Below are 17,292 nucleotides of genomic sequence, written 5' to 3'. Positions count from 1 at the left end.
GGCCAACCCGGGAGGTGGGTGGGGCCAGGGAGTTGGCCTGGTGGGTGGGGGCAGGGCCAAGAGGGAGGCAGGAGGGTCTGGGGGTGGAGCCAGCAGGGGTGGGTGGAGCTGGGGGTGGGGCTTTGTGGAGGGGGCGGGGCTGTGGCCCAGCGGGGGGGGCCCTGGTGTCCTCCTCCTGTCCCCCCCCTCGTGTCCCCTCCCTCTGCCCTCGTCCCCGGTCCCCGTCCCCCCTCGTGCCCCATCCATGTCCTTCCTCCCGCCCTGTCCCCATCGTCATCCTTCCTTGTGCCCCATCCATGTCCTTCCTCCCGCCCTGTCCCCATCGTCATCCTTCCTCGTGCCCCATCCATGTCCTTCCTCCCACCCTGTCCCCATCGTCATCCCCCCTTGCGCCCCATCCATGTCCCCATCCTTCCTCGTGCCCCATCCATGTCCTTCCTCGTGCCCTGTCCCCCTCCTCCATCATGCCCCATCCTTGTGCCCCGTCCTCCATCCTGTCCCATACCCATCCTCCCTTGTGCCCTGTCCCCGTCTCACTCCCGCTCTCCGCAGGCGCCGCCGCCGCCGGCCCCATGGAGCCGGGCCGCCCGGGCCGCCCGCGGGCCCCCGACTGCGTGCGCAAGCAGAAGCGCCGGGAGCTCGACGCCCGCCGCAGCAAGTGCCGCATCCGCCTCGGCGGCCACCTGGAGCAGTGGTGCCGCCTCAAGGAGCAGCTGGGCTTCTCCCTCCACTCCCAGCTGGCCAAGTACCTCCTCGACAGGTGAGGTGGGGCCCGGGAGCCGCCGGCAGCACCAAGTTTTGCCCGGAAAAGCTCTTAAAAAAGCCAGTCCTTCGGGATTGCTGGAGGCTTTGGAAGCCTGCTGAGATGTTTTAGCTTTGAGCAGGCCGGAAGACTCCTATTTCTGGAGCCTGGAGGTATGACGTGGGCGCTGCTCGATGGATGCTGCTCGGCTTTGCTGCCGGTTGGGCTCGAGAAGGCAGTYCCCCCTCCGTTTCACTCATTTCCCCGTCTTTTTCCTCTTTCCGCCGCAGGTACAGTTCCCAAGGCTGCCTCCTGAGCCCAGGTAGGTCCCACAGGGCCTCCAAATCTTCGGCTTTTGCCCACGAGAGGGGCACCGGGAGGAGGGAGGGTCCGCGCGAGTGGCTTCTGCGAGGCYGGTTGCTCCGTTTCCTCGAACCATGTTGGTTTGTGGGGGTTGTCGGTGTCCCCAGCTGCTTTTTGGCGGCCGCCTTTCCACCACAGGAGGTTTCTGGGGTGGCTAAAGAAGGGAAGAAGTAGCTGTGAGGCTGCTAAAAGGGCAGAAGCATCAGCGTCCTCCTGAGACAGGGGAGAAGCTGGAAGCAAAGAGGCCTTTGGTGGTTGTCCCAGCTGCTGGAGGAGCTTTAGCTGGAGCCCAGACCCGTTTGCAAGCCAACAAAAAAAGCCACATCTCGGCTCCGGTTTTCACAGAGCTGCTTGTTTTTGTCTCTTTTCGCCCCACCRCGTCCTGATCCCTGCAGGAGCGGGCGACCCGGAGCCCGACCTTCTCCATGCCGGCGCCCTGCAGCGCTTGGTGGTTCTCTCGCACGACCACAGCCAGGAGTGCAGCTTCGTCCCCGACGTGAAAGCGCCTTCCCAGGGCTGCCRGGACAACCTGGTCTGGGAATGCGTGGCCGGACACAGCTTCTCCTGGGGCCTCTCGGGCGAGCGGCTCCGCGGCGAGGAGAGGAGGCCGAATTCGGGGTCCGGCTCGCTGCCGTCCCTGGCTGCTGGCCGCCGTCGCTCACTCCGCCGAGCGGGACTCGCTGTGGACCCCTGCGAGACCGAGCCTGGTCCAAGGAAGGACGAAGGCGAACCAGAGAGGACAGAAACCTTGTCTCCTGCCGGCAACGTGGACCAGGGGGAAGAGCCGGGAGCTGGCAGCGATGATGCTGTCGCAGGTGAGCTTGGGAGCGAGCAGGTACGGACAACCTTTCCTCCCGTCCCCCAGCCAGGAAGGAAGCTGGATTCCCCTTCTCCATTCCCTTCATTTCCCTCTTGTTGGCCTCAGATGGATTCCCTGTCTCCAGCTCTTCGCCCAGTCCAAGGAGCAAGCTGGACAGCTTCCCTCTGGGACCTTGTTGCCTCCTCCTTGTGCGAGATGCGTCAGCACCAGCATAAATGAATAATGTTTGGGGCTTTTGCTGGAGGAACCTAGTCCYATCACTGTTCCTACCACAAAAGRAGTCCGTGTCTTYTCAGCTCCTGGCCTTCCCCTGAGAAATTTGGGACACCAGGTCCTGCCATGCGTATACAGGCCATTCCTGAACGTTCATGGGCTTCTGCGGGAGGAGAGCGAGGAGCAAGATCTGTCCCTGACGAGATCTTCCTGACCCCATCTAGATATTTCTCTCGGGAGTTTCCAAGTCCTCAAGAGCCAGAGCTCTTGTCTTTTAACCAGACTGAAGAGCAGGGAGAGACTCTAGTCCTCTTTTTCCTAGTCTTTTTTTTTCCCATGGCCCAGCTTTAGGAGAGGTTGAGAAGTTCCCCCTCTGGAATATTACAGGATAACTTGGCCCTTGTTTCTTCTCGCCAGTCACAAACGATGGGAGAAACTAGATCTTCTCCAAAGCCTGCCGGTTTCTCAGCCCTCTTCCCAAGCCTGTCCACTCCCTGCCCTCCTCCGCTGTTCCTGCCCGTCCTTCCTCTGCCTCTCTCGAGATCCCAGCTCCGAGAACCCGTCTCCTGCCTTAACTTATCGCGGCTCCTTCCCTCTCTCACAGCTCCCCGAGCGCAGACAGAGACGGGGATGGGGACGGCAGCAGCAGATCGAGAGAGGTGAGTGGTGGCCCATCTCCGTGGGCCTGCAGTGTCCTGCAACGGTCGCAGTTTAACAAAGGGTTTTTATTAAAAAAAACCCAAAAAACTGAAAACCACCACTTCTTTCTCTACGCTCCACTTGCTCCCTGCTCATTTCGGCAGCGCTAACTCCGGCCGTTGCATTCCCGCAGCCCGCCTGTTTCGCAGGAGAAACCGGAGCAAGGCCCCGAGCCCCAGGAAGAAGAGGACGAAGAGGAAGACGAGGACTTCGCCGAGGAAGACGACCTTGCCTACGCCGACGACCTGCGAGATGAGAACTACCACCCGTCTCTTGACGGGTGAGTAGCTGGGACTCGCGCTGGGAAAGGCGTCACACGAGGAGGGTTTCGGACCTTAATTCTCTGCTGGAGACTCCTGGCAGGAGGAAACACCCCACGCTTCGGTCTCCTTGGTGTAAAACCTGTTTGTGCCGATAGAAACGGGAGCCCTAAGCTGCTCCAGTTCACCGTCTTATCGTGCTGCAGCAGGCCCCGGCTGAGATTGGAGGAGAGAGGGAACGATGTGCTTATCCCACCCAAACGACATGTTTATGGGCTCTAAAGGCTCTTTCTCTTATTCTGTCCTGGTTTGGGTGAGGTTCTTCCCCTCCAACGTGCCGTATTTTCCCATCTTCTGTCATTAGAGGCCACCCGCGCGCACGCGTGTCCTTGCTTAGCCCCTGTCCGTCTTGCCTCGCAGCGACTCCGAGCCGCAGAGGCGACAGAACCAGAGCAAGACCCGCAAGAAAGCCGTGAAGGAGGAGCGAACCCTCGCCGAGACCAGCCCGGCCGACGCCAGCCCCAGCCCCAGCCCCGCGGAGGACAAGGGCGGACGAGTCAGGTGAGCGCAGGGAAGGGGACTGCGGCGCCTGTCTCTCAGGGCTCCCTTCTCATCCATCTCTTGGTGGCCTCTGACTGAAGAAACCGCATGGCAAACCATCCAATCCCCAAAGGAAAAGAAGTTCAAGCCCTGAGCTCTAGCGTAGAGGTTTTTGTCCAGAAAGGAAGACACTGAAGTGCATCATGATGGGTGAAGAACTTCGGAGTTTAATTCTTCTCCCGTGCAGCCACATGTGGGACGAAGCGACATCGCCCCGGTGCCAGGAGCTTGAAGGAGCTTCTCCGATGGAGGGTCTCCAGCACACCCATCTCACCACGGGGACTTGAGAAGTTGGCGTCTTTTTGTCTGCTGTGTCGCCTTGCATCTACGCGTGCGCTGGTTGCTTCGGTTCACACCACGGAGCTGGTCTCTGAGTGAGGAGAAAGGATGTGCTCCCTCCTAAGTCTGCTACCGGGGCAGAACTTCCCTAAAAAGGGGGCGAGGAAGACCTCTTAAACCACCACCGCTGTTTTTAAGTGAGTTTCGGAGTCTTTATTTCAAGTATATAAAGGCTTCAAGCAGCCTGGCTTCACTGGAGGCTTGCAAAAGTCCAGGTTTCCAATCCCTCCTCCTGCTCTGTGAATGTGGGGATCGCTGAAGAAACCATCTCCACCTATAGATTCCCACACAGGGGACTTCTCCATCGGCCAGAGCAGATCCTGAAGAAGAGGCGAGCGTCCGGGTCAGGCTGCGGCCCTCAAATCTCATGTTTTAGCTCCCTGAGTGCGTTGGGAAGCGTCGCTGGCTCGTCCTGGGTTGCGCTGTGACCTTTTTTTGGCCGTTGGATATGTTTTGACTGCGCAGTGGCCGTGTCCCGGCACTGAAACAGTGAAGGTGAAGTTATAAACAGCGTTCGTGTTGGTCCGCAGCTAACGATGTATTTGCCCTCGGCTGGGAAAGTTTGAGTAATCACTCAATTCTGGGAGCTGAGTCTTCTAAGGAGGAACAGCTCTCGTCCACCTTCATGACACCGAAACGAAAGGACGGACCCGCATCTTGCTTCTCGGGCCTGCCGCGTGAGCGAGGAATCGCCGGCTTCCTGGATTCTCTGGCGTTTTGAAATCAAACGGGGGCGTCAAAACCCCTTTTTGGCTTTGGATTAGCTGGAGCGATTCGACACTCCGCCCCCCCTCAGCTGCCGTACGGCAAATCTCGCCTTTGGGCGTCCTGTGAAAACATGGAACGACCTCAAAACATACGCCCCAAAGCTCACCAAGTAAGTATAGTGCTGCTCAGTTAAGGCTTGCATGTGTTTTTTTTCATTTTGAGATGTTATAGTCACTTCGGTGCCACGCTAAACATCCTTTCCGTCTCGCAGAGGCTTTGAAACCAAGCGGCAGTTTGCGAGAAAGCGAGGACGCGTTCTCGACGGGTCGGTCCGAAAATACGACGGTGAATCTTGCTTTTCTCCTCCCCTTGGCTGCTGTTGGAGCTGCAACGCCGGCGCCGGCGGCCGCTTGAGTCCTCCTTGAGGGCAGAAAGGTTAGTTTTGGGCCCGTCGCTGCAATCGGCGCAGCGTTGCGGCGTTTAACCCCTCTCGAAACGTCAGACCCTCGCCTGAACTTTGTCCTTTTCAAGCCTTAAAGGCCGAGTTTGATTGCGTAGGCCACGGTTTGGCCTTTAACTGTTTAAATTCTTCCTTTTTTTTTGTAGCAGCAGCTGGAAAAATGGAGATAGAAAATATTTGTGCAATGGAGAGCGAGCCTCCAGATTCCATGGGCCTGTGAGCTCCTTCCGCAAATCCTCTTCCAGCTTCTCCAAGGTAACGCCGTGGGGACAGAACATTTCTTTAAGAGATTATAGACGCAGGCCCAGCCCTGAAGCAGTGGCCTGGCGTTGTTGTCCACGAACCATCTCTCGCTTTCGCCCTCCGCGGAAACGGCCCCGTTCCTCTAACGTCTCTTTTTCTGACTTCAGGCCCTCGGCTGGAAACAGCCGCCGGGATAAAGCTGGGAAAAACCGCAGCTCCGACTCGCGCCGATGCGAACGAGTGGTCGTTGCGGTATGGATAGCGCTCAGCGAGGTTGAACGTAGCGGAACTTTTTCAAAAACCGTGTTAAAAAAGACTTTGTAATGAATAATAAAGCATACGTATTCTCACTGATGCTGTCTGAAAGCTGCTTTTATTAACAATATCACATGACGGCAAGTCAATTTTAAGTTGATTTCCAAGCTATAAGAAAGAGAAATGATTGTCCAGAGGATTTTGGAGTGAAGCTCTTCCATCTCTCGCCGGCAGGGAGCGGGGATGGACGGGAGGAGAGACCTCCCGGCTTTCCCTCTGGCGACAACTTCTTTCCCTCCCGCAGCTGCAAGAAGCGAGCGGGGACGTGTGACGAGGACGTGGCCCAGATCGGCCCGAAGAGAATCAGGTAGCGAAGGGACGCGGGGAAGGTCGATATGGTGGGAAGTGGGACTCGTGCTGGTTTTCCGGCCTTTCGGGAAGGAGCAGCTTAAGTCCCTTGGGCCGGGCACGCCATAGTGGGACACTCTGGTCCAGGACAACCTGGGTGGAGACTCCCAAAGGACTTTATCTGCTTAAATTAGCTTTTTGATGGATCAATGGGCAGATCCTGAAGGAAGGCGGGGGAGGAAGGACTTGCCGTGCCACGCTCCACGTAGCGGGCGACAACCCGGCCCAGTTTCTGCCGCTCTCGTTCCCACCGATCCGTGCTCACCACCAGCTTTCCGCCCTTTCCCTCCCTCTTTTCTCCAGGAAGGCGGCGAAACGCGAGATCCTCCTGTGCGACTTCGAAGGCTGCGGGAAGATCTTCTCCAACCGCCAGTACCTGAACGTGAGGACGATGGGGTGGGGAGAGGAGCAGTTGAAGCCACCTGCCCCCACAAACAGCATTTGGGTCAGGGAGGAAAACAGAGGCAGGAGCTGGAAAGTGGGACCGGGGTTCCCTTGAGCGCAGGTTCTCGGAAAGGGCTTTCTCGGGCCAAAAGTGACCCTTGTCTCTGCTTATTCCTGCTCCTTTTTCCCCCCAAAACTGCAGCATCACAAGAAGTACCAGCACGTCCACCAGAAGACCTTCACCTGCTCTGAGCCCAGCTGTGGCAAGTCCTTCAACTTCAAGAAGCACCTCAAGGAGCACGAGAAGCTGCACAGCGGTGAGGCGACGAGCGCGCTGCTCTGCTCGTGTCCTTCTAACCGGAACTATCCTGGACCACGACTCCCTAGTCTGAGCTTTGTCTATCCCACAAGTCTGGTATTACCCCTTCCTTGCGCGCCAAGCCCTCTCCTGGGCTGGTGGCAGCTGCCTTGGCCTCCAATTGACCATACCATACATCCCAAGCATTAATTTTCCACTCCCTTTTCCTAATTTGGTCTCCTTGGAGATGTTCACGTGCCGGCTTGCTTTCCCCTCCCAAGATCTCCCATCGATCCCTCGTTCCTCTCTGTTTCTGGGTTGGGAAAGCATCCCGACTCTCCTCTTCCTCCTCGACCAGAGCAGCCGCTAATCCTCTCTCTTCCGCCCCGTAGACAAGCGGGACTATATCTGCGAGTTCTGCGCCCGTTCCTTTCGCACCAGCAGCAACCTGATCATCCACCGCCGCATCCACACGGGAGAGAAACCTCTCCAGTAAGTACCAGGCCCTTCCGGACCCAGATTTTAGAGAAAGGGTGAGAGTACGAGGAGACACAGTGAAAACCCATGCGGTAATGAATCTGTCAGGGAAAGCAGATCGGGGAATAGCGGTGCTTTTTCCAGACGCACGGAGCGGTCCCTCATGGGGAATTATTTCTGGTTTGCCCAAAGGTTTCCACCCCAGAACTTTGGGACAGGAGCCGGCTGCGGTCTTTCCTAGGAGAGGGCGCCTCGACCTCGGAGTTGAGACACCCGCTTGACTTGCGGAAGCGTAACCCGGTAGAAAATCGGGCAGCAATACGTTTCCTTGCCTTTAGGGTGTGCTGAAGCCACGCGGCGCCAGCCAGACGTTGACTCGTAAAGCCAAACTAAATAAATCCCGTCCGGTCACGTTGTCCCGAACGTCAAGCTGAGATGGGGCCAGTCCTGCAGATCTTTCCCGCATCGAACAGCGTAGCCTGCAGCCCGATGGGAATATACTCCCCTCTCCCTGCGTGCTTCCCCGTCTTTTTCCCTTGAATCCCGTTGTTTTCTTGCCCCTGCAGGTGTGAGATTTGCGGCTTCACCTGCCGCCAGAAAGCCTCCCTCAACTGGCACATGAAGAAGCACGACGCCGACGCCTTCTACCAGTTCCCCTGCGACCTCTGCGGCAAGAAGTTCGAGAAGAAGGACAACGTGGCGGCCCACAAAAGCAAGAGCCACCCCGAGGCGCCCGGCGCCCCGGGCCAGCCGGAGCCACCGGGCCCAGCTCTCGCGCCCGCCGAGGGAGCCGGCGCTTCATCTCCGATGCGGGAAGGCGCCGCAATAAAGAATTATTTTGCCTAAAAGCGTGTTTTTCCCGCCACCCCGCCTCGTTGCAACCTGCCGGGTTATGAGAGGCAGAGTGGCTAAATCGCCTGCCCTAACGCTCAGCAGATGGGCTTTGGAGGTGGGAATCTTGCTTCTTGGGATGGGTGAAAATCCCACCCATCCTCCCCAAAACGGGCTCGCCTCCCCTCCTGGGGAGCAGGGCTTCCCGCAGGGAATACCGCTGCAAGTGGGATAAAAGCGCATCCCGCTGCCATGGGAGGTTTCTACCCTTTTATGCTCCTTTCTCTCTCCGCTCTGGGACCTCGAGCGAGTGGGGACGCTCCAAGTCCCAGCTGGGAGGCCCTTGCTCCGAGAGGGACGCAAAGGACGCAACCTGGAAAAAGAGCCGGATGATCCCAGTGGGAAATCAAAGGGGATTGCCAAAAATCCTGATTTTTCAGCCACGAACATCATCAGGTCCTGACAGGGGACCTTTCCCCTTCCAGGAATCAATGACCTTCACTTCCTGGGATGGTCCTGGGAGATGGCAGCTCTTCCCAACCGAGCCAGGATGGCATCCCAAAAAAGCTTCTCAGCCTCTCCGAAACGCTCCCTGTGCACAGGCAGCTTTCTCCCTCCAGTTGCAGCCCCAGGGACTCTTTCACCTGGATGCTCCATTTTCCTTCAGGTTGGGATCCCTCCAGGGATCATATCCGCAGCCAGGACCCCGCACGGCCTGGGAGCTCCTCCGGCAGGGAAATCACTTCCAGCTCAGCTTATCCACAGGCTCCAGGGACCCGGCGCCACCTGCAAAACCCCGGCGCGGCCTCCGAGGGTGCTCGCTCCGAGGCTGCGCAGTTGTGGCAGCCCGGGGCTCTCATCCGTTAGCCGGGATTAGGTTAATATCCGCCCTCGGGCATCACCTAAGCCGGCCCGCGCCAGGCGCTGCATGTACATACGCCTAATAAAAACGGCTCCGTGCCAACGGCATCGCTGGGTGCCGGCGCTGCCGAGCTGCTTTCGCTTTTAAAGAGAAGCCTGGAAGGGTTTTAAGCTCGGTTAGGGCAGTTCTTCCGGTTTTCTAATTTTTTCCCCTTGCATTAAAGGCTTGCTCCAAGGGATGAGGCACAGGGAGACGGAGCCGAGCCTCTCCCTCGATCCCTCCCTGCGGTGGCGGCCGAGGCACCGGAGACAAACAGCACAGCGGGAGCCTGGGCGGCGTTCGGTTTTTGGGTTTTTTTTTTTTTGCACAGCAACTTTTATTTCCCCACTAAACAGAGTGACAGGGCAAAGAGACGTTAAACAGCATCGCGGGATCACACGAGGGTGGGCGGGAGAGGGTGGGGGGGGGTTCGGAAGCGCGCACGCGGGATCACACCTAAAAGGGGAGGCTCCCCTCCCTCCTCCCCGCTTGCCCCCACCGCCAGGAGCTCCYGAAACAGCCCGGAAAACCCGCGCGCTGAGCACGGGGACGCCGCCAGGTTTGTAGCACACCTATTTTTTTTAAAATAATAATAATGAAATAAAACAGCCCAGTCTGGTCTCCCGGGGCTCACGCTACACCTATACCCCCTGCTCGCTTCGGGCATCCGGAGCTCCACAACTGCCTAGATCCTGGGTTACAGCTCCAAGCCGCTGCCAGACCCATCGCTCAGCTCCGCTCCGGCCCTAGACGCTCGGCAAAAACGGGAGGAAGCAACGGGAAGGGGGAGGATGGCAGACGGGGGGGAGGTTATTTTTTGCTCTCTAGCGCTAACGGGCAGCAAAAAGACGGGCTGGTCCCCTTCCGCGGGAGGAAAGGGGAAAAGCAAGGAGCAGGGTGGTGGGGGGGGAAAGCCAAAGGTGACCTGCGGAGCACCGGCGGCGGGAAGCAGGGGCCGGATACAGCGGCTTCTCCTTCCTCACGCGGGAAGCAACGACCCCCCCCCCGGCGTAGCTTTTCCTCCCCGGTTACGTCCCTGTTTGCACAGGGCAGGAACTTCAAAAGGAAAAAAAAGAGAATTTGCTTATACAGCAGACCAAAGGGTGCTTTAGCCGGGGGGGGAAAAGGAGAAAATACCCCCCGGTAGCGGTTATTTAGGCAGCCAGGCTTGTCCACCCTCAGCCAGTTGATGCCCTGGGCAGGGGGGGAAGATTTTCAGGGTAAAAAGACCCAAACTTTTAAATGCAACAAGAAAAAGGAACCTCCCAAACGCTGAACATGGGAAAATGAGGAGTTTTTTGGGGGACATAATCCGAAAGCGACGGGAAAAGGGGACGGGAGCAGACACTACTTGCAGGTCACCTTGGGGAAAGGGGTGCGGGGGGGGGGATTAAAGAAACTGGACAGATCAATTGCAAAGGGAGAGCGAGGAGCCCACATAGAAGAGCCAGAAGAAAGGGAAGATCTTTTCGGTGAAGGCGGCCGTGAAGGTGAAGATGGGAGCCATGTTATCGGCGTTGTAGAACGCCACCCAGCCGCCTTCGTAGTCCAGGTACACCCCGATCTTCCTGGGCCTCTCGCAAAGGGACAGGGGCGTCTCCGGGGAGGTGAAAGCCTGGTACTGATCCCAATTCTTCCCCTTCCAGTTCAGCCCCACCGCCCAGATCCCCTCCTCCGGGGCGAAGTCGATTTTCTCCTTCCTCCGCACCGACTCGCGGGCCGCCCCCAGCACCCAGCTGTCCCCGTCCCCCACCTCCACCTCCCAGTAATGCCTCCCGGCTACGAAACCCTCGGCCGCCAGCACGCAGAAGGAGTAGTCGAAGCGTTTGGGGTTGGCCGGCAGCTCCTGCGGGGCGCTGCGGAGCCGCACGCTCCTCTTGTCCTCCGACAGCACCAGGTAGGGGTTGGCCGTGTCCGGATCCAGGGAGAGATCGCCTGGGAGGGGAAGAGACGGAGCCGTGAGCGTCGGCGGGCGCGAGGGATCCCCCCCTGCTTCGCCCTGCCTCCGAGGGGATTCGTCCTCTCCGCCCCAAAGCGGACGAGGGCGGAGGGCACCCGCGCCGGCTCTAAGCACGTGAGGTTCAAAGAGCCCCATGGGAGCGAAGGTCGGCTTCTCCTTGAAAATTAACGGAGAAACGCAGGCACACTGACTGGATCTCCGCTGGAAATCCAGCAGGCCAAGGTCGGCTGTCACGGTCTCCTCCCAAGACCAGCAATTTTTTGGAGACCACGGGCAGAAGTGACGTTTTTAGTCATTGCAAACTGCCAGAGAGGAACCAGTAGAAGCATCCTCGTGTCTAAAGGGCTGTTTTTATCCACCAGGGAATTGGCAGGAACTAGGGCTGCGAGATGGGAGCATCTCCCAGCATCCCAGAGGCTGCTGGAAATAAGATGGGGCTCGTCCGTCCCTTCCCTGCCCACCATGTCCCCAGGCAGGGAAACGGAGCTGAGAGGCCGCAACAACATCCCTCAACTGCTACGAGCAAACAGAACGGTTGCAAAGTCCAGCTGCGAGCTAACTTCGCACCCGCCGGCCGTGCCAAAGGTCCGCTCGCTCCCCACAGAGCCGATCAGCTTCCGGACAGTCCTCCCAACCCTGTGGTTCCCTAACAAACTCAAGGATCGTCCCTTCCGCGGGCTCTCCGGTGGTGGGATCCCTTCTTTGCCCTTCCCTCGAGTGCACTGGCAACGACTTGCCTCGGAGGCCGGGAGAAGAGCGAGCTCAGAGGTCCTACCTCCGAGATCTCTGCTCTCAGGGGAGTTTGAAACTCCTCGAGAAAAGCTTGCAAAAAAACCCCCCACCCTGCCGGGTATTTTTTTCCCATAGAGAATTTGCTTTGAACTCCCTCGGACCAGCCAGGCGAGAAGGGCAAGGCCCCAGGAAGGTCAGACTCSGAAAACGAGCGGCGCTTACCTGTGTCGTTCTCCAACTCGAACCGCAGATTCTCTRGGGGAAGAAAATAAATCCGTTTAGACCCCTTCGTCCATGAGGAACATCCCCAGATAACACCGACAGGCGCACAACATTGCTCCCTGCATCCCCTCCTCCGTTTCTCCTAGCGGCGTTCCCACTCACCCTTGAACTCCAGCAAGACCTCCTTCAGCACGGCGCTCTTCTGCGAGAAGCTCTTGAGTTTCTTCTCCAGCTCTGTAAAGCCGGCTTCCGGCTTGCAAAACATCCAGCTCTCAAAGCTAGGGGAGGAGAAAGCAGCGTTAGGGCCCTCGCTGCCGCCGCCGCAGGGGGAAATCAAATCTTTAAACTCCAAGCAAGGAAGGAACCCGCCATGGTACCAAAGGGGTTTGGTGTTGGATTATTCCCCTCCGGGTCCATCTTGGGGTTCTCCATCCAGGGAGATCTTCCAGCCTTGGCTGGACTCRGCCTCGCGCAGCCTAATTTAGCTTTTGCTATCGGTCCTGCTTTGAGTGGGCTGAGGGATTTGAGGTCCATCACCAAGTTATTCCGTGGTTTCCTCCGGAAACCCTCCCCTAACAGCCCTGCTCCATTTYCCCCGTCGAGAAGCCTTGATTTTGCCTTAAATTTAAGACATATGTGTGGGTGGGAGCCCCAAGGCAAGYGGCTAAGCTGGACGGGACCTTGCAACGCCAGCTCGACCCCTGGGCTGAGCCTCCCAGTTAAGCCAGCAAATCCCAGGCTCACTCACCTGCTTCCAGCGGTGGCAACACCCTAGAAAGAGGGGGAAAAAAAACACCCAATCAGTGCAAAACCCCCTTCTGCCAACCCCACATCCGCCAAAATCCACCCCAAAACTGTCCCTTCTGCTCAAGGCACCAGCTCTCAGCAGCTTTGTGCCGCCAAGTCCCCAGGGAAAACATCCGCTGAGRAGCGTGTCCCATCCGAATCCCACCAAACGGTGCTAAAGCGGGGCAGGACGCCGCAGAGAAGACGCACGGAGGCTTCGGCCAAGGCCAGCCCCGCTGCTCGGAAGGTGCCTCGGTTTCCCCGTGCAGTTTGGGCACGGGAATCGTGTCTCCACACCCCGCGGGGGCAGCAGAGCAAGCTCAAGCCTTCAGCAGCTCAAAACTTAAAGGACTCCCTGAAACGTTTTCCAGGGAAGAATGCAACTGGACACGTGGAGATAGCAGAATTATAGTTTTTTTTCCTGTTTTTTTCTTTGGTGTGGGTAGGGAGGAAAAAGCCACACGCATCTTAATTTAGTAAAAAAATTAAGAAAAATGGTGTTTGCCAATGTGCAGTAAAGGCCACGAGGATTCAAGGCTCACAGCGAGGACGAAGTGAAAAATAAACCAAAATGTTGGAGGTTTTGGTGTTTCTTAGAGGGGCCYGAACAGCATCATTACTAGAAAAGCCCATTTTTGCCCCCGCAGCTGTGCTGAATTTTGGGTTCCCACCTCAAACAGAGCAGCAAAGTCCTGCGGCAAGTCGAAACCCCAACTCAGGGATGAGCCAGCTCCAAGACGGAGCTAACAAAGCTCCCCAGATCCGAGCTGCTCTCCAGCGGAGCATGGCAGCATCCGGCAACCTCTGTAACCAGTTTTTTCCCCACCAGGAATCCCAGCCTGGAGCTCTCTGGGGTTTTACGCCCTGCTACACCCACCCTGGAGGTCATGGAAGACACATCCCAGGACCTCTCGTGCCAGAGTCTCACCTGCCCGGACTGGTTTCCCGAGCCGTTTTCTCCTCCCCTCTCGCCCAGCAGCTTATCRAGCTGGGAAATCTCCTCGGAGAGCCGGGAGACGCTCTCATCTCTCCTCTTGACGATGTCTCTGTCGAGCTCCTCCAGGCGGGACAGCAAGAGCTGCTCCTTCTCCTCCAGGAAACCCCGGAGCTCCTTGCACTCGGCCACAATCTTCTGCCTCTCCACTTCCGTCTGCTTCTGCAAAACGGAGAGGGGAAACCCACCCGCGTGAGGCCGGCGTTCCCGCAGTTCTCCCGGCTCCGGGAAAGGGGGGGAGGGGGTTTGGGGCAGGGCTGGGAAACCCTTGCTCCGTGGCACTCACCAGCAGCTCTTCGCTCTGCCTCTCCCTCTCAGCCTTGGCTTCTTCGCGCCCTTTCCTCAGGGAGCTCAAATGCTCCTGTGGCACCTCCTGAAGGAGAGAAGAAGGGGAAAAAAAAGGGAAATATATAGATATGTTGGGGATTCTTCTTATCTGGGAACGCAGAGGAATGGGGTAGCGGGAGACTCCCTCCCTGGCTGGCAGCAGCACCCGAATTTCAAACCTCCTTTAGGTCCCAAAGAACACAATTAACCTAAACGAGGGTGAGGCCTATCATAGCACCACGTTCTGGTTAATCTCGATCTTTTGGTTCGGGCACAGCAAGAAAGACGGGTCCAAAACCTGCCCCYGAAGTGGCCTGAGCAGTTTGGAGCCAGGCTGAGCAGGAGGAGGGAGAAAAAGGYAGTAGGAAAAAATAAGAAAAAAAAATATATATATATATATGTCGCAGTGAGTTTTTAGCTGCCTGCAACCAAACGCCAACCACCGTGTCCCACTGCCACGAAATCCCTTCCGCCCCGTCTCTCCTCCCAGCTCCTCTTGGAAACGGATCAGCTTTCACATCCGAGCCCGGCCGCAAACAAGCGAGAGGCTGCCGGATTTTTCCAGCCAAACCCCTCCGAGGGGGAGACGCCGGTTTTCCCCGCGGCTGCCAGCTCCGCGTTAAATTCGCTCCCGGCTTTCTCACGCGAAAAAAACCCACCGCGGCGGCGCCCGTCCTCGCTGAAGTCGTTTGACCTCCAGCGAAGGCCGAGCCGAGAGGCTCCTAGCAACGCGAAACAAAAAGCAGCGGAGCTTTTCGGCAGCAGCTCCAACAGCCCTTTTAGGGAAGATCAACTGCAAAGCCGCAAGGACTTTTAACATTAGCTAAGCTGCGAGAACCGGCTGCGCGAAACGGGGGCCGGCCAGCAGGCRATAAGGCGGAATTTAAGCGCCGGGATAAAGTCAAAGGCCTTGGAAACAGGGGCAGAGTTTGCAAGCGGAGGCCTTGGGGCAGCCGCTGACTCACTGACCAGTCTTTGAAGACAAAAAGAAAAAGAAAAGCMCTGAAAAAGTGTAAAAGCGGCAGATTAGCAAGGAAAAATCCAATGGGGCAACCGCCTAGGGACTCGGCCATCCTAAAAAAGGCCAAGATCCCAAATTTGGTGGGGAAGAGGGGGAAGACGACACCAAATTCAGCTCCCGTTTCCCTCCGATTGCTCTCCGAGGAGGASGACGGCAGGTGTCGGCTCCGCGGCACCGCGCGCCCGCAGCTAATTCAGCAAAAAAAAAAAAATCAGTATTAAAGCGTTCGGCTTCCTCTCCTGCCTTGATTCTGCAGCGGCGCCAATAAGGGACCAAAATTAATACGTGGCGACCACGCTTAGGAGCAAAAAAGCTGATTATTACAGCACGGAGCGGGCTCCTAACGGACACCAATCCTGCCCAAAAAGACGAGGCCTGGCCCGATCCGCATTTCAGCAGTCCCAGCGTTGAATTCCCTGCTCTAGAGACGTCGCTACGTGGTTGCGATGGTGCCACCCTCCCTCCTCCTCCTCCCTCCCCGCCGCCTCGGCTGCGCAGCAAACATCCGGCATCTTGCCTGCCTCGCTGGTTTTTCTCYGCCGCCTCCACCCTGCTGGGAAGAAAAAAAAAACCCCAAACGCGAGGCCTGGCCTCTCCGGGCGCTCACACATGTCTTAATCCGGTGTTATTTTGCACGATAAAGGGGGGGGGGGGGAGAAAAATCCCCCGCGACGCAGAGCGCATCGGAGCCCTGCGGGATTTTGCCAGGAGCACAAACCTCTGGGAGCCCTGCGTCACGTCACGTCGCCCTGCGTTGTTTTTAAAGGGGGCAGAAAATTAAAAAAAAAAGCTAAAGAAACTCTTTTTCCCTGACGAGCCGAGGCTTTGGGTTAGTTCCGGAGGGTTTTTGCACGGAGACGCTGCCGTTTTGGGGTTCCCGGTGTTATTTTACATGTTCGCCCCTGCACAAAGGCGGCTCCGGGAGATTCCCGGCCCCGTGTTGTTACTCTGCACTGGTCTCCCAACACTCCCAGTATGGGCCCAGTCCAGCCAGGCTCCCTTTTGCACCCTGGGGGGGGGGGACGAGGACGAGTCTCATCCGGGAATTTCCAAATCCCGGAGGATTGCACTGAGGAAGGAGGAGGGGGGCGGGATGCACAGCCGCGCTTGCGCTGCTGCGCAGGGGGGGGAAGAGGGGCCGAGGTGGCCCTGCTTGGCGGCCCCCAACGCCGAGGGGACCCAAGGGTGCCCCCACCCTGCCCTGTCGCACGGGGCAGCCTCATTTTGGGGGTGGGGGGGGGGAGATTTGGGGGATGCCCCATCTCTGCTGCACCCCATTGCACAGGGCAGCACCCAGCCCTGGAAGTGGGGGGGGTGCAGCCCCACTGGGCATGGGGGCACCCACCTCGGAGCAGGTCCCATATGCGCTGGGGGTGTCTCTATTGCACCCCTCGCCTCGGGGGGGTCTCTCGCACCCTGAGGAGTCTCTATTGCACTCCATACCCTGGAAAGGGGCCCTGAGTCACCCGAGGGGGGGCCCTACTGCACCTGCGGGGGGCTTATTGCACCTTGCACCTGGAGGGAGCTCCCTATCGCAGGTGGGAGGGACCCCTATTGCACCCCACACCCCGGGGGGGTCCCTGCTGCACCCCACACTCTGAGGGGGATCCCTATGGCACCCCGGGGGGGGGTCCCGGTTCATCGAGGGGGGGCCCTATTGCACCTTGCACCCCAGGAGGGGTCCCTATTGCAGGCAGTGGGGGTCCCTATTGCACCCCAAGCCCCGGGGGGGTCCCTAGGGCACGCTGGGAGAGTCCCTAATGTACCCCCCACCCTCGGGGGTTCCCTACTGCACTCCGGGGGGTTCCTTTGCACCCTAAGCCCTGGAAAGGTCCCCAGGGCACTCTGGGGGGGGTCCCTACTGCACCCCACACCCTCGGAGGGTCCCTAAAGCACCCCGGGGGGGCCCCTAATGCACCCCACACCCTCAAAGGGTCCCTAAAGCACCCCGGGGGGGGTCCCTACTGCACCCCACACCCTCAAAGGGTCCCTAAAGCACCCCGAGGGGGTCCCTACTGCACCCCACACCCTCAAAGGGTCCCCAGTGCACCCCGGGGGGGTCCCTACTGCACCCCACACCCTCGGAGGGTCCCCAGTGCACCCCGGGGGGGCGGTCCCCGTCCCTCCCGGCGGGCCCCCGCTGACCTCGGCGGCGTGGGCCGCCTCCTCGGCGGGCAGCACGGTGTGGGCGCGGTGCTCGCGGGAGAGGTGGCAGACGACGCAGACGGCGCGGCGGTCCTGCACGCAGT

At 58.5% G+C, this 17,292-nt stretch overlaps 1 protein-coding gene across 1 annotated transcript in view; it reads left to right on the top strand.

The window, feature by feature from the left end:
* Nucleotides 1-17,292, top strand: part of LOC112978522 (zinc finger protein 585A-like) — a 159,105-nt gene that overhangs the window by 658 nt on the left and 141,155 nt on the right. The window contains 10 exon segments of the mRNA XM_026092121.1: nt 553-760; nt 1,033-1,064; nt 1,501-1,920; nt 2,743-2,797; nt 2,971-3,117; nt 3,518-3,658; nt 6,007-6,069; nt 6,414-6,492; nt 6,697-6,811; nt 7,185-7,288. Of these exon segments, the coding sequence (XP_025947906.1) occupies nt 573-760; nt 1,033-1,064; nt 1,501-1,920; nt 2,743-2,797; nt 2,971-3,117; nt 3,518-3,658; nt 6,007-6,069; nt 6,414-6,492; nt 6,697-6,811; nt 7,185-7,288 (1,344 nt within the window). The 5' untranslated portion in view covers nt 553-572.

This window comes from Apteryx rowi, unplaced genomic scaffold, assembly GCF_003343035.1.
Source record: "Apteryx rowi isolate R43461 unplaced genomic scaffold, aptRow1 scaffold_940, whole genome shotgun sequence".
NCBI classification, from domain to species: Eukaryota; Metazoa; Chordata; class Aves; order Apterygiformes; family Apterygidae; genus Apteryx; species Apteryx rowi.
Note: the sequence above shows the minus strand (reverse complement) of the source record. Positions and strands in the feature narration are given on the sequence as shown.